Here is a 24,332-nt window from a genome sequence, read left to right as displayed (position 1 = left end):
TTCTAATCAAGAATTTGTCCATCTCTATCGAGACCCTTCTTCAGACCCATCAGAAGAAGGGTCTCAATAGACAATAGACAATAGGTGCAGGAGGAGGCTATTCGGCCCTTCGAGCCAGCACCGCCATTCAATGTGATCATGGCTGATCATTCTCAGTCAGTACCCCGTTCCTGCCTTCTCCCCATACCCCCTGACTCCGCTATCCTTAAGAGCTCTATCTAGCTCTCTCTTGAAATGCATTCAGAGAATTGGCCTCCACTGCCTTCTGAGGCAGAGAATTCCACAGATTCACAACTCTCTGGCTGAAAATGTTTTTGCCTCATCTCAGATCTAAATGGCCTACCCCTTATTTTTAAACTGTGGCCCCTGGTTCTGGACTCCCCCAACATTGGGATCATGTTTCCTGCCTCTAACGTGTCCAACCCCTTAATAATCTTATACGTGTCGATAAGATCTCCTCTCATCTTTCTATCTTCAAGTGACCCTTGCTTTCCCTCTCTCCCCATCCCACCCCCTTCCTGGTTCTCCGACCAGTCTGACTGTCCTCCTGAATTGAATTTTATTTTGTATGCTTTCTTGTCACCTTCCCCTAGCTAATGATGATCTATGCTGCATTTTCCTTGATCCCATCCCCTTTGATGTCTCGTTTTTACGCCTTCACCTTCCTTATCTCTGTGTCTCCCTGCCTCTAACGTGTCCAACCCCTTAATAACCTTATACGTTTCGATAAGATCTCCTCTCATCCTTCTGAATTCCAGTGTACACAAGCCTCGTCTCGAGCCGAAACGTCACCCGTTCCTTCCATCCTGTGATGCTGCCCGTCCTGCTGAGTGACTCCAGCGTTTTGTGAGCGTCTGCAATGTAATATAAGCCTGCAATGTAGAGAGCACGAGGAGCAATGGCGCAGAGGCAGATGGGGTGGTAGTGGGAACACCCCAGAGGGAGAGTGGAGTGGAGCAGAACACTGGCAATGGAGCCAAAAAGGCTTAAAAGCCTCGTGTCTGTGCTTTAATTTCTGTGTGGAATTAGCCAGAGCAGTGGCATGTGGGGACTGTTATGTTGTACTGCACGGGGGACATTCATTTAACATTTGGAGTGTTTGCGTGGAAAATAGTGGAAGATTAATGCCATTGGACAGCGAAAGATGACAGGGGAATCAAAACCAGTCCTGATAAAACTTGAAGGAGTTGTTTAAATGAAATTAATTTTTGAGCAAAAGGATGTTTTGCATTAAGTCGGCTTGTGAAAGCGATTGTGTTATTGGTGAGAGATTTAGAAAACAACAGTTGTTTTAATTGTATTTGTAACAAGGCCAAGCACGGTGTATTAATACATCCTCTGCCAATGTGCAGGAAGGAGCTGCAGATGCTGGTCACATGCTGAATCATGCACAGAATTAGACTTTAGAAGAACTCTGCGGTCCAGGCAGCATCTCTGGAGAACATGGACAAGTAATGTCTTGTGTAGGAATGAACTGCAGATGCTGGTTTAAACCAAAGATAGGCACAAAATGGTGGAGTAACTCAGCGGGACAGGCAGCATCTCTAGAGAGAAGGAATAGGCGACGTTTCCGGTTGAGACCCTTCTTCAGATCCTCAGTTCATCCTCAGATCAAAGCAGACGATGATCGAGGAAATGTAGAAATGGTTCATTGTCGTGTAGAATTTTGTGTAGGTTTTCTAAATCTCGCACCAATAACACAATTGCATTCTGAAGAAGGGTCTCGACCCGAAACGTCACCCATTCCCTCTCTCCTGAGATGCTGCCTGACCTGCTGAGTTACTCCAGCATTTTGTGAATAAATACCTTCGATTTGTACCAGCATCTGCAGTTATTTTCTTCTACTACCAGTGTGCTTTCACAAGTCTGAAGAAGGGTCTCGACCCAAAACGTCACCCATTCCTTCTCTCCAGAGACGCTGCCTGACCCGCTGAGTTACTCCAGCATTTTGTGACACCTTAAGTTCATTGTTAGTTGAGGGGAAGGTGACAACGAGGCACGCAAACAGTAGAATATCAGGGGGACAGTGAAACTAGCCGGAGGTCGAGGGTGTGGGGAGGAAAAATGAGGAAAAACCTTTTCAGTCAGAGTTGTAAATCTGTGGAATTCTCTGCCTCAGAAGGCAGTGGAGGCCAATTCTCTGAATGCATTCAAGAGAGAGCTAGATAGAACTCTTAAGGATAGCGGAGTCAGGGGGTATGGTCTATTGTCTATTGTCTATTGGGAGGGATGGAGAGAGAGGGAAGGCAAGTGTTGCGAAGTTGAAGAAGTCAATGTTCGTACCGCTGGGGTGTAAGCTGCCCAAGTGAAATATGAGGTGCTGTTCCTCCAATTTGCACAGGGCCTCACTCTGACAGTGGAGGTGGCCCAGGACAGAAGGCTTCTTTTTAGCTTTAGAGATACAGCTTGGAAACAAGCCCCACCATGTCCATGCCGACCATCAATCTCCTCTTTACACCAGTGCTATGTTATCCAACTTTTCTCATCCACTCCCTACACACTGGGAACAATTTACAGAGGCTCACGTCTGAGGGAGGAAACCGGGGCACCCGGAGGAAATCCATGTATTCACAGGGAGAACGTGCAAACTCCACACAGCTAGCGCTCCAGGTGCAGATCGTTCCTTGTCTCTGGCGTCGTGGGGCAGCAGCTCCACTAGCTGCGCCACCCTTTAGTTGTACCCCTACCTTCCTTCCCCATCCCAAGTACCTGTCTAATGGCTTTGCCTTACAAGCTCTCTGCGAACCTTTATACCGAAGAACTATCACCTTCTGAGAGAAGACATTGTATCTCATCACTAGCTCAAATAGGCGACCACTTATTCCTGGTTTAGTTCAGTTTAGCTTTGTTAGTTTAGTTCTCGTTTGTTGTCCATCGTCCATGTTTCAAATGTTACATCGCACGTCCTGAAAAGGGCGCAAGCTTCCGGCAACAGTTTCGGGACAAGACCCTTCTTCCCAGTGTGTGTAGGATAGTGTTAATGTGCGGGCACGAACTTGGTGGGCCGAAGGGCCTGTTTACATGCTGTATCTCTAAACTAAACAAGTTGAGGAATACAGTGTGGAAACAGGCCCTTCGGCCCACCGCCGACCAGCGATCACCCTTTCACTAGTATTTATTCACAATATGCCGGAGCAACTCAGCGGGTCAGGCGGCATCTCAGGAGAGAAGGAATGGGTGATGTTTCGGGTCGAGACCCTTCTTCAGACTAGTTCTATCCTGCACACCGGGGACAATTTACAGAGGCCAACGAACCTACAAACGTGCATGTTTTTGATATGCGGGTGGAAACTGGGGCACCCGGAGAAAACCCACGAGGTCTTGAGGATTTGAGTTTAGGAGCAGGGAGGTTCTGCTGCAGTTGTACAGGGCCTTGGTGAGACCGCACCTGGAGTATTGTGTGCAGTTTTGGTCTCCTAACCTGAGGAAAGACGTTCTTGCCTTAGAGGGAGTACAGAGAAGGTTCACCAGATTGATCCCTGGGATGGCGGGACTTACATATGAGGAAAGACTGGATAGACTGGGCTTGTACTCGCTGGAATTTAGAAGACTGAGGGGGGATCTTATAGAAACATATAAAATTCTTAAGGGGTTGGAGAGGCTAGATGCGGGAAGATTGTTCCCGATGTTGGGGGAGTCCAGAACCAGGGGTCACAGCTTAAGGATAAGGGGGAAGTCTTTTAGGACCGAGATGAGAAAACATTTCTTCACACAGAGAGTGGTGAGTCTGTGGAATTCTCTGCCACAGAAGATAGTTGAGGCCAGTTCATTGGCTATATTTAAGAGGGAGTTAGATGTGGCCCTTTTTGCTAAAGGGATCAGGGAGTATGGAGAGAAGGCAGGTACAGGCTACTGAGTTGGATGATCAGCCATGATCATATTGAATGGCGGTGCAGGCTCGAAGGGCCGAATGGCCTACTCCTGCACCTATTTTCTATGTTTCTATGTTTCTATGTCACAGGGAGAACGTGCAAACTCCACAGGAGTTGTGAGGATAGAGACCGGGACTCTGGCGCTGTGAGGCGGCAACTCTACTGCTGCGCCACCGTGCTTTTTCCACGGTCCCATCCTAATCCCTGACTGCGACTTTCGTCAATAGACAATAGGTGCAGGAGGAGGCCGCTCGGCCCTTCGAGCCAGCACCGCCATTCAATGTGATCATGGCTGATCATTCTCAATCAGTGCCCCGTTCCTGCCTTCTCCCCATACCCCCTGACTCCGCTATCCTTAAGAGCTCTATCTAGCTCTCTCTTGAATGCATTCGGAGAATTGGCCTCCACTGCCTTCTGAGGCAGAGAATTCCACAGATTCACAACTCTCTGACTGAAAAAGTTTTTCCTCATCTCAGTTCTAAATGGCCCACCCCTTATTCTTAAACTGTGGCCCCTTGTTCTGGACTCCCCCAACATTGGGAACATGTTTCCTGCCTCTAACGTGTCCAACCCCTTAATAATCTTATACGTTTCGATAAGATCTCCTCTCATCCTTCTAAATTCCATTGTCGTACAGCAGGGAAACGGGCCCTTCGGCCCATCCTGCCCAAGCCAGCCAAGGTGCCCCATTCACCACTTGTCCCCACCCGCCCCGTGCTTGGCCCACGTCCCCCTCTAAACCCTTCCTGCAATTACTAGCAGCTCCAAGCGGTGAAGAGGGTTACAGATAAACTTCCAGCATTAACGCGAGGGTGGAACTGGACTGGTTCAGATAGAATTCACAGCTCTAATCTTACTTGACACTTAGCAGATAACTGTGATGGAATTCGTTATTGAGTTGCGCTAATTGCAGTGCTTTCTGTGCACTGTGGACTCAATTGCTGTCAGTACTATCGATTGGCCTATTCTTTAGTCAGATTAACCCCTCTAATTCTATGGATTATAGTTTAAATAGACATTATCAACCACTCTGACTCCTTGGAGGTTCAGCATCTTATCAAAGATGTTAAATCCAAATCAGTCTTAAGCCTTGTCCTGAATCACATTGTAAGTTTGCAGGACATAGAAGCAAGGCTGGGGGCAGTTTTGGCGATCGTTTCGCTGAACACCTCCGCCCAGTCTGCCTGGGCCTACCTGATCTCCCAGTTGCCAAACACTTTAACTTCCCTTACCATACCCACACTGACCTTTCTGTTCTGGGTTTCCTCCACTGTCAGGATGAGGTCCAATGCAAACTGGAGGAACAGCACGTCATATTTCACTTGGGCAGCTTACAACCCAGCGGTATGAATATTGATTTCTCTAACTTCAAGTAACCCTTGCTTGTCCCTGTCTCTCCATCCCATCTCCATCCTAATTCTCTGACTAGTTCTACTGTCCCCTTGATTAAGTATTACAGATTGTACGTCGCCTTACACTGAGCTCAAAAATAAACCATTCTACATTTCCCTAGCAACATCTGCTTTGATCTGTCGTTTTCACACCTTACCCTTCCTTATCTCTAGACCCGCTTCCCTGACTCTCAGTCTGAAGAAGGGTCTCGACCCGGGCGGCCACCATTGGTGGAGAGGGCTGGGTGAGGTCGCATGGGGGGCAGGGGCGGTGACGTCACCCCTTGTCCCTTATTTGGGAGCGAGGAAGTTGGCAACCCTACTAATACGGGACAAGGGCGGTCCTGTACGGGACAAATTAATTTAGCCCAAAATACGGGATGTCCCGGCTAATACGAATCCCAAATTCCTTGCATTGTAGGCCATTCTGTTAAGAATCAAACTCATTAAGAATCAGACTCATGTGGACTGGAAGGATGATTGCTGAGTATACTTAGAACAAAGATTGGTCGATTTGTTGGAATTAAGAGCATCATTGGCTACAGATCGGAGGTTGCACTGAGAAAAAGATCAGTCATAACCTGACTCGATGACCTCTACCTGCTCCTAGTCAGTTTAGAGTTTAGTTTTATAGATACAGCATGGAAACAGGCCCTTCGGCCCATCAGGTCCACGCCAACCATTGATCACCCGTTCACACTAGTTCCATATTATCCCACTTTGGCATCCACTGCCTGCACACTCGGGGCAATTTACAGAGGGCCAATAATCCTACATCTGTAAGATGTGTTAGGAAACGGGAGCGCCCCGAGAAAACCCACATTGTCACTGGGCGAACGGACAAACTCCTCACAGACAGCACCCGAGGTCAGGATCGAACCGGGGTCTCAGGTGCTGTGAAGCAGCAGCTCTAGCCGCTACCTGGATATAAACAGCAGCACTAGGTTGGTATAGCAGTAACGTTGCTGCCTTACAGCGCCAGAGACCCAAGTTCGATCCCGACTACGGGTGCAGTCTTCACGGAGTTTGTACGTTCTCCCCGTGACCTGCGTGGGGTTTCTCCGAGATCAATGGTATCCTCCCACACTCCAAGGACGTACAGGTTTGTAGGTTAGTTGGCTTGGTGTCAATGTAAAATTGTCCCCGGTGTGTGTGGTGCCTGCGTGTGAGGATCGCTAGTCGGCGCGGACTCGGTGGGCCGAAGGGCTTGTTTCCGCGCAGTATCTCTAAACTAAAAATATATATATAAAGAATGGAAATATTTCTTCTCTGCGTTCCTTCCTTGAAGGAGAGTGGGGAGGAGGATGGGTTTTATAAGACAGGGTTTCACTGCTGATACAGTTTTTTTTCCAGCTGCAGATTTTCATTTGGTTGCTTTGTATATCAATTCATGAGCTGCCTGACTGGGATTCGAACCTGCATGTCAGGTCACTGAATGTAGGTCCTGCATCTTAACTCAGTTCTCAGGGTAAAATTGCTTCAGCAGCAACCCCATCATTTCCTCTAATAATCCTTAATCTTTTCCAATTATACACTTATCTGATCTCCAACCAACCGGAAATTTACCAAGGTCAAGTCGAGTGGATTTAATTTGCTTTTTGTTAAATTATTTCTGGTTTAACAATATATAATAGCTGAGGAACAGGGTCAGCAGATGAGGGCATTGATTAGGCAAATACAAGGCCATGTCTAGAGTTACAGTTCATTTGCCACCATTTTGACACCATGCGGATGCATGGCAGATGCAGTTTAATGTGGATAAGTGTGAGGTTATTCACTTTGGTGGTAAGAATAGGAAGGCAGATTATTATCTGAACGGTGTCAAGTTAGGAAAAGGGGACGTACAACGAGATCTGGGTGTCCTAGTGCATCAGTCACTGAAAGGAAGCATGCAGGTACAGCAGGCAGTGAAGAAAGCCAATGGAATGTTGGCCTTCATAACAAGAGGAGTTGAGTATAGGACCAAAGAGGTCCTTCTGCAGTTGTACAGGGCCCTAGTGAGACCGCACCTGGAGTACTGTGTGTAGTTTTGGTCTCCAAATTTGAGGAAGGATATTCTTGCTATTGAGGGCGTGCAGCGTAGGTTTACTAGGTTAATTCCCGGAATGGCGGGACTGTCGTATGTTGAAAGACTGGAGCGGCTAGGCTTGTTTGTATACACTGGAATTTAGAAGGATGAGAGGGGATCTTATCGAAACATATCAGATTATTAAGGGGTTGGACATGTTAGAGGCAGGAAACATGTTCCCAATGTTGGGGGAGTCCAGAACAAGGGGCCACAGTTTAAGAATAAGGGGTAGGCCATTTAGAACGAGGATGAGGAAAAACTTTTTCAGTCAGAGAGTTGTAAATCTGTGGAATTCTCTGCCTCAGATGGCAGTGGAGGCCAGTTCCCTGAATGCATTCAAGAGAGAGCTAGATAGAGCTCTTTAGGATAGCGGAGTCAGGAGGTATGGGGAGAAGGCAGGAACGGGGTACTGATTGAGAATGATCAGCCATGATCACATTGAATGGCGGTGCTGGCTCGAAGGGCCGAATGTCCTACTCCTGCACTTATTGTCTATTGTCTATTGTCTAAAACCATCAATTCCTTCCTCCAAATCACTGATATACAACGTGAAGAGTTGTGGCCCCAGCACTGAACCCTGTGGAACACCACTGGCAGCCAACTAGCAAAATTAACCCCTTTATTCCCACACTTTGCCTGCTGTGATTTAGCCAAACTTCTATCCATGCCACTACCTTCCTTCTACCTTGTGATCTCACTGCAGTGACCGAAATAACACAGGAGGAATATATCACAGAGTGCATGAAAAGTCTTGTGCTCTCAGAACTTGATCACTTGCATTGTTAGACAATAAACAATAGGTGCAGGAGGAGGCCATTTGGCCCTTCGAGCCAGCACCGCCATTCACTGTGATCGTGGCTGATTATCCATAATCAGTACCCCGTTCCTGCCCTCTCCCTATACCCCCTGACTCCATTATCTTTAAGAGCTCTATCTAACTCTCTCTTGAAAGCATCCAGAGAATTGGCCTCCACTGCCTTCTGAGGGAGAGAATTCCACAGATCCACAACTCTCTGACTGGAAAAGTTTTGCCTCATCTCCGTTCTAAATGGCCTACCCCTTATTCTTAAACTGTGGCCCCTGGTTCTGGACTCCCCCAACATTGGTAACATGTTTCCTGCCTTTAGCGTGTCCACTGTTGCAGTAACGGCAGTCTGTAGAGGGGTCCCGACCCGAAACGTCGCCTATCCACGTCCTGTAGAGGTGCTGCCTGAGCCACCGAGTTACTCCAGGACTTTAGCAGGTGCAAGGAAAGTGAGATAATGTAATGCCTTCCCATCAGCTGGGTTTGTGACGTATGTGAGTATTTCCATCTATAAAGCCTGCAATGCAGTAATTCACAATGCACATGGCAGGCCACGAGCTGGAGAGTGCTCTCTCTCTCTCTCTCTCTCTCTCTCTCTCCCTCTCTCCCTCTCTCCCTCTCTCCCTCTCCCTCTCTCTCCCTCTCTCCCTCTCTCCCTCCCTCTCTCTGTCTCTCTCTTTCTCTCGAAGGTATTTATTCACAAAATGCTGGATTAACTCAGCAGGTCAGGCAGCATCTCAGGAGAGAAGGAATGGGTGACGTTTCGGGTCGAGACCCTTCTTCAGACTGCCCTCCTTCCCGCCTTCATGCTCTCCCTCTCCCTCTCCCTCTCCCTCTCCCTCTCTCTCTCCCTCTCCCTCTCCCTCTCCCTCTCCCTCTCCCTCTCCCTCTCCCTCTCCCTCTCCCTCTCCCTCTCCCTCTCCCTCTCCCTCTCTCTCTCTCCCTCTCCCTCTCCCTCTCTCTCTCTCTCCCTCTCTCTCCCTCTCTCACCCCCTCTCTGCCCCTCTCTCCCCCTCTCTCCCCTTCTCTCTCTCCTCTCTCTCTCCCCCTGCAGTGCACAGCCCAGTCATCAGAGACAGGAGACGTTTCAAAAAAATGAGCTGACCCAAAAACACTCCAGAACACCAATTAACATCCCTTTAGGTATTTAAAGTGCCCTCCTCGAGCAACAAGCATGGGCCATCTGATAATTAGTTTAATCATTCCAGTCCAGTAGCATCAGCACACTAGTTTGTTTATGCTTCAACAACATAGAATCATAGAAGCTGTACAGCATTGAAACAGGCCCTTCGGCCCATCTGCCCATGTCGACCATTCTGGGCTAGTCCCATTTGCCAGCTTTTGGCCCGTATCCTAAAACCTTTCCTATCCATAACTCTATCCATATGTCTTTTAAAAGCCATAATTGTATCTGTTTCCACAACTGGCTGCTCGTTCCAAATACGGACAACCCTCTGAGTGAAAAAGCTGACCCTGAAGCCTCACTTAAATCTCTCCTCAAGCCTGCGCCCTCTAGTTTTAGACTCCTCTACTCTGAGAAAAAGACTGTGAGGGCTCACATAATCCAGGGCCCTCATGGTCTTGTACACCTCACTATTGCCACCCCTCAGCCCCCGAAGGCATAAAGGAAAAAGTCCCAAACTATCCAATCTCTCCCTCGAACTCAAGCCCACAAACCCAGGTAATACCCAGGTGAATCTCCAGTCTGAAGAAGGGTCTCGACCCCCCGAAAAAGTCACCCATTCCTTCTCTCCAGAGATGCTGCCTGTCCCGCTGAGCCACTCCAGTATTTAGTGCAGGGCCGTTTTTACAGCATTATGGGCCCCCGGGCAAAGCAGTGTACTGGGGCCCCTACCGTTACTCTCCCCCACCCCCCTTTCCCTACCAGCCCCCCCCTGTCGTGCCGGCGAAAAGCACTTACCGAAAAGCACTTAGCGATGGACTTAGGGTGCTACATTGTTGCAAAAAGCACTTACAGATCGCTGTGAGAAGCACTTAGGGACCGAAAATGTTGTGAAAAAAGCACTTATTGAACCTACATTTTTAAAGTAGTATTTATTTATTGCAAGTCACTTAACATACACAGATCAGCATGGGGCCCCTATGCTCGTGGGCCCACGGGCAAGTGCCCATCGGGCCCATGCGTTAAGACGGCCCTGATTTAGTGTCCTTCTAATTGGCTGTGAAATACCAGACCTGTCTAGATCTGGGGTTTGGGTTTTTAGATTTTTTTTAGATTTAGAGATACAGCGCAGAAACAGGCCCTTCGGCCCAACGGGTCCGCGCCGCCCAGCGATCCCCGCACATTAACACTATCCTACACCCACTAGGGACAATTTTTACATTTACCAAGTCAATTAACCTACAATCCTGTACGTCTTTGGAGTGTGGGAGGAAACCGAAGATCTCGGAGAAAACCCACGCAGGTCACGGGGAGAACGTACAAACTCCGTACAGACGGCGCCCGTAGTCAGGATCGAACCTGAGACTCTGGCGCTGCATTCGCTGTAAGGCAGCAACTCTACCGCTGCGCCGTCGTGCCGCCTAGTTTTACACTCCTCATTCTATGGTACAAACGTGTCAAAGTAGGACAGAGCAAGAGAGGGTAAAATGGGAAGGAAGGAACTGCAGATGCTGGTTTACACCGAAGATGGACACAAAATGCTGGAGTAACTGCGGGTCAGGCAGTATCTCTGGCTAGAAGGAATGGGTGGCGTTTTGGGTCGAGACCCTTCGTCAGACTGTGATAAAATGGGAGGCAGATCAAGTCCCAGCTTAAAGACTGGAGCGGCTAGGCTTGTTTACACTGGAATTTAGAAGGATGAGAGGGGATGTTATTGAAACATATAGGATTATTAAGGGGTTGGACACGTTAGAGGCAGGAAACATGTTCCCAATGTTGGGGGAGTCCAGAACCAGGGGCCACAGTATAAGAATAAGGGGTAGGCCATTTAGAACGGAGATGAGGAAAAAACGTTTTCAGTCAGAGAGTTGTAAATCTGTGGAATTCTCTGCCTCAGAAGGCAGTGGAGGCCAATTCTCTGAATGCATTCAAGAGAGAGCTAGATAGAGCTCTTAAGGATAGCGGAGTCAGGGGGTATGGGGAGAAGGCAGGAACGGGGTACTGATTGAGAATGATCAGCCATGATCACATTGAATGGCGGTCGGTGCTGGCTCGAAGGACCGAATGGCCTCCTCCTGCACCTATTGTCTATTGTCAAACCTGGCCACAAAACCATCAATTCCATCCTCCAAATCACTGATATACAACGTGAACAGTTGTGGCCCCATAATGGCCTACTCCTGCACCTATTGTCTATTGCCTATTGAGTTTTGAAATTGAAATATAATGAAAGACCATCACACGTGGGTCAGTAATCTGACAGTAATGTACATGATTTTATCTTTATAAAATCATCTGTTGATGAAAGAGTGCTTAATGAAAGTGGTGATATATCCCTCTGCTTCCTTTCACCGTGAGTTGAGGCTCCTGTGTAAAACCAGTTTGGATATCAAGATGAAAGTGAGTGCTTCAAAGATTTTATGCCCTTGCATCTCGCACAGTTCTCTCAGCCCCAGTCAATAATATTCTTCAAATTAGAACGACTTTAATGCAGTATCAGAAGATAATTGGGGAAAATTACTTTCAATCACAGTAAAATGAAAAAGTCATTAAATGAAGGAAATGATTGTTTCTTAATCCCATCCACTCATTCATATTCTCTCTTCCTTCTCCACGCCACTGCCTCACGTCTCCGGACATGCGATGCATGATAATTCCAGGGCTCCAGCCTCTCGTTAACAGGCGCTCTCACCTCTGATCCACCGTTGATTCTGTTTCCACGTGTTGATCGAAGGGCCGATTGGCCTACTCCTGCACCTATTGTCTATTGTCTATTGTGCGTGCACAATGACCAGGAAGCAACTGCAGATGCTGGTTTAAACCGAGGATAGACACAAAATGCCGGAGTAACTCAGCGGGGGCAGGCAGCAACTCTGGAGGGAAGGAACGGGTGACGTTTCAGCTCGGGAGCCTTCTTCAGACTGAAAGTCACGGGAAAGGGAATCAAGAGATTATAGACGAGAGACAAACCTACGCAAATCTGCAGGGGGATCATCCACACCCTGAACGCTCAGTGGCACCAAGGTCGTGTCTTTGCTTTTCTAGGGCCACATTTGGTTAGTTCTAAACTCAAATACTAATTCAGAGCCTTTCCTCCACAGTCTGTTCATTGTTCCTCGTGATAACCTCTACATCTTGGTCCAAGTCATGTTTTGAATATTATTGATGTTACTTCATCGCAATGCTAAAAGTACTCTTGCTTTTCAGCCCCAGCGTTCATGTTAAGGATGGTTTTGCTAAGATGTATGCAATCCACAGTGGGATAAACGATATATTCTATTTCTGAGCCAGGAGATAGTTGATCATGAGCCGTGGCATCTAGATCCACTACCATGATGAGGAAGGCAGCAAATCTCTTCCTGGAAGGAATATCCCCATCACCCCAGAAGGGTTTCGATCGAAAGACGCAGCGCTGTGTTGGACAAGGTCGGTCACGGTGGCGCAGCGGTAGAGTTGCTGCCTCGCAGCGCCGGGGACTCGGGTTCCATCCCGACCACGGGTGCTTGACTGGATGGAGTTTGTACGTTCTCCCCCTCACCACAGGTGACCAGCCTGTCTCTCACATCCGCCCATGTCTCTCACATCCGCCCACCTCTCACAGAGGGCGGCACGGTGGCGCAGCGGTAGAGTTGCTGCCTTACAGCGAATGCAGCGCCGGAGACTCAGGTTCGATCCTGACAGCGGGCGCCGTCTGTACGGAGTTTGTACGTTCTCCCCGTGACCTGCGTGGGTTTTCTGCGCCATCGTGACCGCCCCAAATTTAAGAAGACGCGGCCTGCGGTGTCTCAGTTAGCAGAATGATCTGCTAGTTTCACTGTTGTCTCGCTTATTTTCACTGTTTCACTCATTAGTTTCACTCAAGTAGATAGTGGTTCAGCTCTGGTCTCAGGTTGTTGTTGTAGGATGATTCAGTTGCCTGATAACAGCTGGGAAGAAACTAGCCCTGGAGGTGTGCGTTCTCACACTTCTGTACCTCTTGCCCGACGGGAGAGGGGGGAAGAGGGAGTGGCCATTGGTGATGAGTAATGCAAGTTGGAGTATCAGTCAATGTCTTGCTCTGTGGGCACACAATCACGAGGTGGGTCGAGGCTGTTTAATCCATCACTCTCTGCACAGTGCCGCCCCAGTGATATCTGTGGAATTCTCTGCCTCAGAAGGCAGTGGAGGCCAATTCTCTGAATGCATTCAAGAGAGAGCTAGATAGAGCTCTTAAGGTTAGTGGAGTCAGGGGGTATGGGGAGAAGGCAGGAACGGGGTACTGATTGAGCATGATCAGCCATGATCACATTGAATGGCGGTGCGTACAGGCTCGAAGGGCCGATTGGCCTACTCCTGCACCTATTGTCTATTGTCTATTGTGCGTGCACAATGACCAGGAAGCAACTGCAGATGCTGGTTTAAACCGAGGATAGACACAAAATGCCGGAGTAACTCAGCGGGGGCAGGCAGCAACTCTGGAGGGAAGGAACGGGTGACGTTTCAGCTCGGGAGCCTTCTTCAGACTGAAAGTCACGGGAAAGGGAATCAAGAGATTATAGGCGAGAGACAAACCTACGCAAATCTGCAGGGGGATCATCCACACCCTGAACGCTCAGTGGCACCAAGGTCGTGTCTTTGCTTTTCTAGGGCCACATTTGGTTAGTTCTAAACTCAAATACTAATTCAGAGCCTTTCCTCCACAGTCTGTTCATTGTTCCTCGTGGTAACCTCTACATCTTGGTCCAAGTCCTGTTTTGAATATTATTGATGTTACTTCATCGCAATGCTAAAAGTACTCTTGCTTTCGAGCCCCCAGCGTTCATGTTAAGGATGGCTTTGCTGAGATGTATGCAATCCACAGTGGGATAAACGATATATTCTATTTCTGAGCCAGGAGATATTTGATCATGTGCCGTGGCATCTAGATCCACTACCATGATGAGGAAGGCAGCAAATCTCTTCCTGGAAGGAATATCTGTTCTCAGAATGCAAGCTCTCAGAGTTGGGCCGTGTTTCTTTTGCCTTGAAGGGGGCTCTTTGCTAATTCGCAAGGCAGAAGGAACTGGACATATGCCCCAGGGACTGAAAACACATGCAGAGGCTGCACTGGGTAACAACAGCAGATGTAACCGCACAATCTGAATAGACAATAGACAATAGACAATAGGTGCAGGAGGAGGCCATTCGGCCCTTCGAGCCCGTACGCACCGCCATTCAATGTGATCATGGCTGATCATTCTCAATCAGTACCCCGTTCCTGCCTTCTCCCCATACCCCCTGACTCCGCTATCCTTAAGAGCTCTATCCAGCTCTCTCTTGAATGCATTCAGAGAAATGGCCTCCGCTGCCTTCTGAGGCAGAGAATTCCACAGATTCACAACTCTCTGACTGAAAAAGTTTTTCCTCATCTCAGTTCTAAATGGCCTACCCCTTATTCTTAAACTGTGGCCCCTTGTTCTGGACTCGCCCAACATTGGGAACATGAAGTTAGAAGGATGAGAGTGGATCGTATAGAAACATATAAAATTCTTAAAGGATTGGACAGGCTAGATGCAGGAAAAATGTTCCCGATGTTGGGTCAGTCCAGAACCAGGGGTCACAGTGTAAGAATAAGGGGTAAGCCATTGAGGACTGAGATGAGGAAAAACCTTTTCACCCCAGAGAGTTGTGAATCTGTGGAATTCTCTGCCACAGAAGGCAGCGGAGGCCAATTCTGGATGTTTTCAAGAGAGATTTAGATTTAGCTCTTGGAACTAAAGGAATCAAGGGATTATGGGGAGAAAGCAGGAACGGGGTAGTGATTTTAGATGGTCAGCCATGATCACATTGAATGGCGGTGCTGGCTCGAAGGACCAAATGTTTCTATGTTTCTTCAATCGTAGGGAAGGGGAGGGAGAGGGATTAAAGCCAGCACATCCCCTCTGTCCAGCAAAACACCTGGAGACCAACAGGCTCTTCAGCCCAACTTGCCCACACCGGCCAACATGTCCCAGCTACACTAGTCCCACCTGCCCGTGCTTGGTCCATATCCCTCCAAACCTGTCCTATCCATGTACCTGTCTAACTGTTCCTTAAACGTTGGGATAGTCCCAGCCTCAACTACCTCCTCTGGCAGCTCGTTCCACACGCCCACCACCCTTTGTGTGAAAGGGGCTTTGTGTCCAATGTCTTTCTGGCTTGGAGTTTCGAAGCGCAGATGTGATCAATTGTCCCCTGATGCTGCAGACTCTAACACAGCTGGCCTGTGCTCTCTTAAATCCCCAGGAGGTTAAACAGTAGACAAAGTCAGACAAGCAGAAATGTACTGCAGGACAAATCTGTGCGGGGAAGACAGATTCCGTGGGGGGGGGAAGGTTTTAAATTGCAGCTGCTCATTGGTCTTTTTCAAGTTGACGTTGATATTTTTAGGTTTAGGTTTGGGTAATAATTGTCGCATGTACCGAGGTGCAGTGAAAAGCGTTGTCTTGCATGCTAACAGATCAGATATACTATACATAGATGTATTAGGAAGTATTTTGGAAGGAACTGCAGACGCTGGTTTACACTGAAGATGGGCACAAAAAGCCGGAGTAACTCAATGGGTCAGGCAGCATCTCTGGAGAGAAGTTTGGGGTCGAGACCCTTCTTAAGACTGAGAGTCAGGGGAGAGGTAAAACGCAGGGGTATGGAAGGGCAAGGTGTGAAAACAAGAGAGCAAAGGGGGCGATGCTCAGGGAAAATGTAGAACGGATCATTGTTGGCAAGGGGAAGGTGACAACGAGGCTTACAAAGATTACATTTAATCGGGAGGACAGTCAGACTGGTCGGAGAACCAGGATGGGGGTGGGATGGAGAAAGAGAGGGAAAGGAAGGGTTACTTGAAGTTAGAGAAGTCAGTGTTCCCACCGCTGAGGGTGTAAGGTGCCCAAGTGAAATATGAGGTGCTGTTCCTCCAATTTGCGCTGGGCCTCACATCTGTCACACATCTGTCAGTCGCTCGCTCCGACTGCCGGTCTGCTCCTCACCGTGGGCTCCAGTCGAACGGGGAAACGGGGGTGTAAAACTCTCCCCAACCACCTCTGAACAGAGTGGCTTACTGCTGTCAATGGTATGGTTGTGGGCCTGAAGGCAGCTCCGCTGTAGAGAGGGCAGTGAGGACAAAGGGTGGTGGGTGTGTGGAACAGGCTGCCAGAGGAGGTAGTTGAGGCTGGGACTATCCCAACGTTAAAGAAGCAGTTAGACAGGTACATGGATAGGACGGGTTTGGAGGGATATGGAGCAAACCGCGGGCAGGCGGGACTAGTGTAGATGGGGCACGTTGGCAGGTGTGGGCAAGTTGGGTCGAAGGGCCTGTTTCCACACTGTATCACTCTATGACTCTAATACACCGGGCGGCTACCCAATGATGGGAACTTGTGGCAATTCAGCGATTTCATGGCCATCGCCACATTACTCGGTTCTTAGTGCAGATTTGGAGTCAAGGAGTCATGCAGTGCGGAAACAGGCCCTTCGGCCAACTCGTCCATGATAGGGCGGCAAGGTGGCGCAGCGGTAGAGTTGCCGCCTAACAGCGCTCTCAGCGCCAGAGACCCGGGTTCGATCCTGATTACGGGCGCTGTCTGTACGGAGTTTGCACGTTCTCCCCGTGACCTGCGAGGGGTTTTCTCTGAGATCTTCGGTTTCCTCCCGCACTCCAGAGTCGTTCAGGTTTGCCGGTTAAATTGGCTTCGGTGTAAGTGTGTAGATCGTCCCTAGTGTGTGTGGGGCAGTGTTAGTGTGCGGGGATCGCTGGTTTTGGTGCGGACTGGGTGGGCTGAAGGGCCTGTTTCCGTGCTGTATCTCTAAACTAAACTAAACTCTCCAGTGCGGTGGCTGTTGATAGATGACCGGTCACCACCATGCAGTGGGCTGAGTATTGTGTGCAGTTTTGGTCTCCTAATTTGTGGAAGGACATTATTACTATTGAGGGAGTGCAGCGTAGGTTCACCAGGTTAATTCCCAGCATGGCGGGTCTGACATATGATGAAAAAATGGATCGACTGGGCTTATATTCACTGGAATTTAAAAGGATGAGAGGGGATCTTATAGAAATATAAAAATTCTTAAGGGTGTAGGAAAGAACTGCAGATGCCGGTTTACATCGAAGATAGACGCAAAATACTGGAGTAATTCAGCAGGACAGGCAGCATCTCGGGAGAGAAGGAATGGGCGACGTTTTTGAGTCGAACCCCATCTTCAGGCAAAGGGTCTTGACCCGAAACGTCACCCATTCCATCTCTCCAGATGCTGCCTGTCCTGCTGAGTTACCCCAGCATTTCATGTCTACCTTCAAAATTCTTAAGGGATTGGACAGGCTAGATGCAGGAAAAATGTTCCCAGTGTTGGGGGAGTCCAGAAGCAGGGGCCACAGTCTAAGAATAAAGGCGAGGCCATTTAAGACTGAGGTGAGGAAAAACTTTTTCACCCAGAGAGTTGTGAATCTATGGAATTCTGTGCCACAGAAGGCAGTGGAGGCCAATTCACTGGATGTTTTCAAGAGAGAGTTAGATATAACTCTTTGGGCTAACGGAATCAAGGGATATGGGGAGAAAGCAGGAACGGGGCACTGATTTTGGATGATCAGCCATGATCATATTGAACGGTGGTGCTGGCTCGAAGGGCTGAATGGCCTCCTCCTGCACCTATTTTCTATGTTTCTATGTTTTCCGTTTCTCTCCCCAGGTCGAGACTGGCAGACTTCTTGTCCAACTGCCAGCCCTCCACACAGGCTGGGAGCGGCTGCTTCAGGGAAAACTACGCTGCCTGTCTACTCTCTTACTCCGGGCTGATTGGTGAGTACTGAGATCTCCAGCCTTGCCACCAGCCTTGCCAGGCCACCATTGTGTTTCTGTATCGGTCCATGGTTGTGAAGGGTTACCTTTACCCCCGGCCCCAGTGCATGTTTTTAAAGGCAGAGATAGATGGATTCTTGATTCGGACGGGTGTCAGGGGTTATGGTGAGAAGGCAGGAGAATGGGGTTTGGAGGGAGAGATAGATCAGCCATGGTTGAATGGCGGAGTAGACTTGATGGGCCGAATGGCCTAATTCTGCTCCTATCACTAATGAACTAACGGACTTCCAACCTCACCCCCACCCTCTCACTCTCACCCCCACCCTCTCACCCTCTCACTCTCACCCTCACCCTCACACTCTCACCCCCACACTCTCACTCTCACCCCCATCCTCTCACTCTCACCCCCGCCCTCTCACTCTCACCCCCACCCTCTCACTCTAACTCTCACCCCCACCCTCTCACCCTCACCCCCACCCTCTCACTCAAACCCCCACCCTCTCACTCTCACCCCACCCTCTCACTCTCACCCCCTCAGTTTCACCCCCACACTCTCACTCTCACCCCACCCTCTCACCCTCACACTCTCACCCCCACCCTCTCACTCTCACCCCCACCCCCATCCTCTCACTCTCACCCTCTCCCTCTCACCCTCTCACTCTCACCCCCACCCCCATCCTCTCACTCTCACCCCCTCCCTCTCACCCTCTCACTCTCACCCCCACCCTCTCACTCTCACCCCCACCCTCTCACTCTCACCCCCACCCTCTCACTCTCACCCCAACCCTCTCACCCTCTCACCCCCACCGTCTCACTCTCACCCCCACCCTCTCACCCTCTCACCCCCACCCTCTCACTCTCACCCCCACCCTCTCACTCTCACCCCCACCCTCTCACTCTCACCCCCACCCTCTCACTCTCACCCCAACCCTCTCACCCTCTCACCCCCACCGTCTCACTCTCACCCCCACCCTCTCACTCTCACCCCACCCTCTCACCCTCACACTCTCACCCCCACCCTCTCACTCTCACCCCCACCCTCTCACTCTCACCCCCACCCCCATCCTCTCACTCTCACCCCCACCCTCTCACTCTCACCCCCACCCCCATCCTCTCACTCTCACCCCCTCCCTCTCACCCTCTCACTCTCACCCCCACCCTCTCACTCTCACCCCCTCCCTCTCACCCTCTCACTCTCACCCCAACCCTCTCACCCTCTCACCCTCACCCACTCACCCTCTCACTTTCACCCCCACCTTCACCCCTACCTCCTAACCAAAGATACTAGAGGAGTAAGATGAACCACTCCGTCAAAATCGCCCATACTGAAGTGTAGTACGCAAAAGAGCGTAACGGCCGCCATTTTAGTAAGCAAAACCCGCCTCTCGCAGTGTAATCAGTGTTTTGGGGGAACAGTATGTGTGATGATACCATAAAAATGTAGAATATATCTCGTCTACCAACTCACAGATTGTTGTTATTTTTCTTTTTAAATGTTTCTGCAATTTTCTGCCGACTAAAATGGCCGCCGTGACCTACTACGGTTTTTAGGGTCGAGTGGTCTATCTTGCTCCTCTGGTATCTTTGCTACTGACCTGCTAGAAGGATGAGAGGGAATCTTATCGAAACATATAAGATTATTAAGGGGTTGGACACGTTAGAGGCAGGAAACCTGTTCCCGATGTTGGGGGAGTCCAGAACAAGGGGCCACAGTTTAAGAATAAGGGGTAGGCCGTTTAGAACGGAGAGGAGGAAAAACTTTTTCAGTCAGAGAGTTGTGAATCTGTGGAATTCTCTGCCTCAGAAGCCAGTGGAGGCCAATTCTCTGAATGCATTCAAGAGAGAGCCAGATACTGTTCTTAAGGATAGCAGAGTCAGGGGGTATGGGGAGAAGGCAGGAACGGGGTACTGATTGAGAATGATCAGCCATGATCACATTGAATGGTGGTGCTGGCTCGAAGGGCCGAATGGCCTCCTCCTGCACCTATTGTCTATTGATCCTCACCGCCCCCTCATCCCCACCCTCCTCTTCTCCTGAGCAACAACGCAGTGGGGACAATTGCACAGCGGGACAGGCAGCATCTCGGGAGGGTCTCCAGCGTTCTCAGCTGGGATCGAGGGCAACTGAGGGAGATGGTTACATAAAGGCTTTTAAAAAAAATAACTCCAAGTGGTAAAGCAGCAAAACACTCCTGAAAACCTCCACATTGCCGACAAATGTAAATTTTTTATGGAATTGATTTTGAAAACAAATTCCAGAAATCCAGAACCAGGGGCCAAACAGTCTAAGAATAAAGGGGGAGGCCATTTAAAACTGAGTTGAGAAACAACTTTTTCACCCAGAGAGTTGTGAATCTGTGGAATTCTCTGCCACAGAGGGCAGTGGAGGCCAATTCACTGGATGAATTTAAAAGAGAGTCAGATAGAGCTCCAGGGGCTGGTGGAGTCAAGGGATATGGGGAGAAGGCAGGCACGGGTTACTGATTGTGGATGATCAGCCATGATCACAATGAATGGCGGTGCTGGCTCGAAGGGCCAAATGGCCTCCTCCTGCACCTATTTTCTGTGTTTCTATGTCTATGAGATGGGGAGAAGGCAGGCACAGGTTACTGATTGTGGATGATCAGCCATGATCACAATGAATGGCTCGAAGGGCCAAATGGCCTCCTCCTGCACCTATTATCTATGTTTCTGTTTTAACACTCATGTACAAGATGTCTGGAACTTGGAACTTGATGGTAGCGGAGGGGTGGGTGGAGGATGGAGGGTGGAGGGGGGTGTGGACTGACTGTAGCAGAGGGGTCGGAGGGGGGAGAGGATGGGGGGGGGTAGGGGTGGAGAGCGACACTCTCAGGAGGCAAAGAAGCCTGCTAGGACCATCTGCAAATAAAGAGCACGTCAACAGCCTCAGAATGCTGGGGCAACTCAGCGGGACAGGCAGCATCTCCGGAGAGAAGGATTGGACGACGTTTCGTTTCAAGATCTTTCTTCAGACTGAGATTTTGGGGAGAGGGAGACACAGAGATAAGGAAGGTTAAGGCGTGAAAACGAGACATCAAAGGGGATGAGATCAAGGAAAATGCAGCATAGATCATCATTAGCTGGGGGAAGGTGATAACAAAGCATACAACGACAAAATTTAATTCAGGAGGACAGTCAGACTGGTCGGAGAACCAGGAAGGGGGTGGGATGGGGAGAGAGGGAAAGCAAGGGTCACTTGAAGTTAGAAGGATGAGAGGAGATCTTATCGAAACGTATAAGATTATTAAGGGGTTGGACACGTTAGAGGCAGGAAACATGTTCCCAATGTTGGGGGAGTCCAGAACAAGGGGCCACAGTTTAAGAATAAGGGGTAGGCCATTTAGAACTGAGATGAGGAAAAACTTTTTCAGTCAGAGTGTTGTGAATCTGTGGAATTCTCTGCCTCAGAAGGCAGTGGAGGCCAATTCTCTGAATGCATTCAAGAGAGAGCTGGATAGAGCTCTTAAGGATAGCGGAGTCAGGGGGTATGGGGAGAAGGCAGGAACGGGGTACTGATTGAGAATGGTCAGCCATGATCACATTGAATGGCGGTGCTGGCTCGAAAGGCCGAATGGCCTCCTTTTGTCTATTGTCTAAGTTAGAGAAGTCAATATTCATACCGCTGTGCTGTAAGCTGCCCAAGCAAAATATAAGGTGCTGTTCAAACCTCACCCTTCCATCTCTGTGTCTCCCTCTCCCCTGACTCTCAGTCTGAAGAAGGGTCTCGACCCGAGACGTCACCCATTCCTTCTCTCCAGAGATGCCGCCTGCTGTGTGCCTGCCTTCAGTGTAAACCAGCATCTGCAGTTCCTTCCTACGCATAAAAAGCCCCCTTCACTTTTTAAAGTGGCCCTAAATTTGACAAATTCAAGGAAGTACTACGCAGGGCGAAACTTCAAAGGGCTTTTTCTTCATGCAAGGCTAGAGTCACAGCGTGTGATGTTCGCTACACAGATGAAAGCACCAATTTCACCATGCTAAGTACTTTTAAGCAAATTACTTGACCCATAAGTTGCTCCTTTGAACGTCGAAGGCCTCAAGTTTAATTCCAGGTAGATGTAGACAAAGGTAAATTATTTCTCCAAAAGGAAATGATCTCCGGTTTCTCTGGTTGGGCTGGCTCTCTGACATTCTGCCAGTAACGTTTATTCAGATGGCTCATCTGACAATCAAGGCAGCCTTCTACTCTCTGTCGAGAGAGAGACTCCACAGTCGAGGGAGTTGTGATCGTTATGTTTTGCTTTCTGCGCTGTCTGGTTAATTTCAATGTTGGCCTCTTCCATCTCAATACATCAAAAGCAATTTGTGCCCATTCCTAACTCTCCCACAAGGAAGTGGCCTCCAAACGTCATCTTAAATAATAATAATATATTCCTTTATTCGTCCCACATCGGGGAAATTTAAAGCCTGTGCAGGAAAGATAGAAACATAGAAACATAGAAAATAGGTGCAGGAGTAGGCCATTCGGCCCTTCGAGCCTGCACCGCCATTCAATATGATCATGGCTGATCATCCAACTCAGTATCCCATGCCTGCCTTCTCTCCATACCCCCTGATCCCTTTAGCCACAAGGGCCACATCTAACTCCCTCTTAAATATAGCCAATGAACTGGCCTCAACTACCTTCTGTGGCAGAGAATTCCACAGATTCACCACTCTCTGTGTGAAAAAAAACATTCTCATCTCGGTCCTAAAAGACTTCCCCCTTATCCTTAAACTGTGACCCCTTGTTCTGGACTTCCCCAACATCGGGAACAATCTTCCTGCATCTAGCCTGTCCAACCCCTTCAGAATTTTGTAAGTTTCTATAAGATCCCCCCTCAATCTTCTAAATTCCAGCGAGTCCAAGCCGGAGTAACATGCTGGAGTAACTCAGCGGGTCAGGCAGCATCTCTGGAGAAAGGGAATAGGTGACGCTTCGAGTCGAGGCCTTTCTTCAGACTCAGTCTAAAGATGGGTCTTGACCCGAAACGTCACCGATTTCTTTCCTCCAGAGATGCTGCCTGACCTGCTGTCTAATGCCAGCATTTTGTGTCTCTCTTTGTAAAGTCTGTGTTTGGTTTCGAGATCTGGAGGCAGGCCCTTCAGCACACCGTGTCCATCACCCGTTCACGCTAGTCCAACGTGATCCCACTTTCCCATCTCCCCGCACACCAGGGACAATTTACAGGCGGCCAATTAACCCACAAACCCGCACATCTTTGGGAGTGTGAGGGGGAAGCCGGAGCACCCGGAGAAAACCCACGAGGGCCACAGGGAGAACGTACAAATTCCACACAGACGGCACGCTTGGTCATGGTTGAACCCGGGTCTCAGGCGCTGTGAGGCAGTGGCTCTACCCGCTGCACCTCTGTGCCGCACCCCCTGCCCCAGGGCAGTGAAGGTGGTTTCACAGAACTGTTGGTTGTGGAGCTCCCAAGGTGACAACCATGTCAAGGATGAGTCGCACCTTGTCCACTCCCTCTTCTCCCCTCTCACATCGGGCAAAAAGGTACAGAAGTGTGAGAACGCACACCTCCAGACTCAGGGACAGTTTCTTCCCGGCTGTTATCAGGCAACTGAACCATCCTACCACAACCAGAGAGCAGTGCTGAACTACTATCTACCTCTTTGGTGATCCTCGGAGGTTCCTTGATCGGACTTTGCTGGCTTTACCTTCCACTAAACGTTGTTCCCTTATCATGTATCTGCACACTGTAAATGGCTCGATTGCAATCATTTATTGTCTTTCCCCTGACTGGACCGCACGCAACAAAAGCTTTTCACTGTACCTCGGAAGACGTGACAATAAACTGAACCAAACGGAACTGAACTCTGTAAGATCATCCCTCATTCTCTTGCGCTCCAAGGAATAGAGTCCCAGCCTACTCAACCTCGCCCTATAATTTTAGAGATACAGCACGGAAACAGGCCCTTCGGCCCACTGAGTCCGCACCTACCAGCGGTCCCCGCACATTAACACTATCCTACACACGCTAGGGACAATTTACACGTACACCAAGCCAATGAACCTACTAACCTGCACGTCTTTGGAGTGTGGGAGAAAACCGAAGATCTCAGAGAAAACCCACGCAGGTCACGGGGAGAACGTACAAACTCCGTACAGACAGCACCCGTAGTCAGGATCGAACCAGGGTCTCCGGCGCTGCAAGCGCTGTAAGGCAGCGACTCTACCGCTGCGCCACCGTGACCGCCCATTGCTCAGACCCTGGCCACATCCTCGTAATTCTCAACCAAATAACCAAAACTCTCTTGGTCATTAA

General features: G+C 49.3%; 1 protein-coding gene across 1 annotated transcript in view; it reads left to right on the top strand.

Annotated features, from left to right (window-relative positions):
- Positions 1 to 24,332, top strand: part of gfra2b (GDNF family receptor alpha 2b) — a 158,942-nt gene that overhangs the window by 111,944 nt on the left and 22,666 nt on the right. The window contains 1 exon segment of the mRNA XM_078429022.1: positions 17,939 to 18,048. Coding sequence (XP_078285148.1) covers positions 17,939 to 18,048 — 110 coding nt within the window.

Source organism: Rhinoraja longicauda, chromosome 36 (assembly GCF_053455715.1).
Source record: "Rhinoraja longicauda isolate Sanriku21f chromosome 36, sRhiLon1.1, whole genome shotgun sequence".
Taxonomy (NCBI): domain Eukaryota; kingdom Metazoa; phylum Chordata; class Chondrichthyes; order Rajiformes; family Arhynchobatidae; genus Rhinoraja; species Rhinoraja longicauda.
Note: the sequence above shows the minus strand (reverse complement) of the source record. Positions and strands in the feature narration are given on the sequence as shown.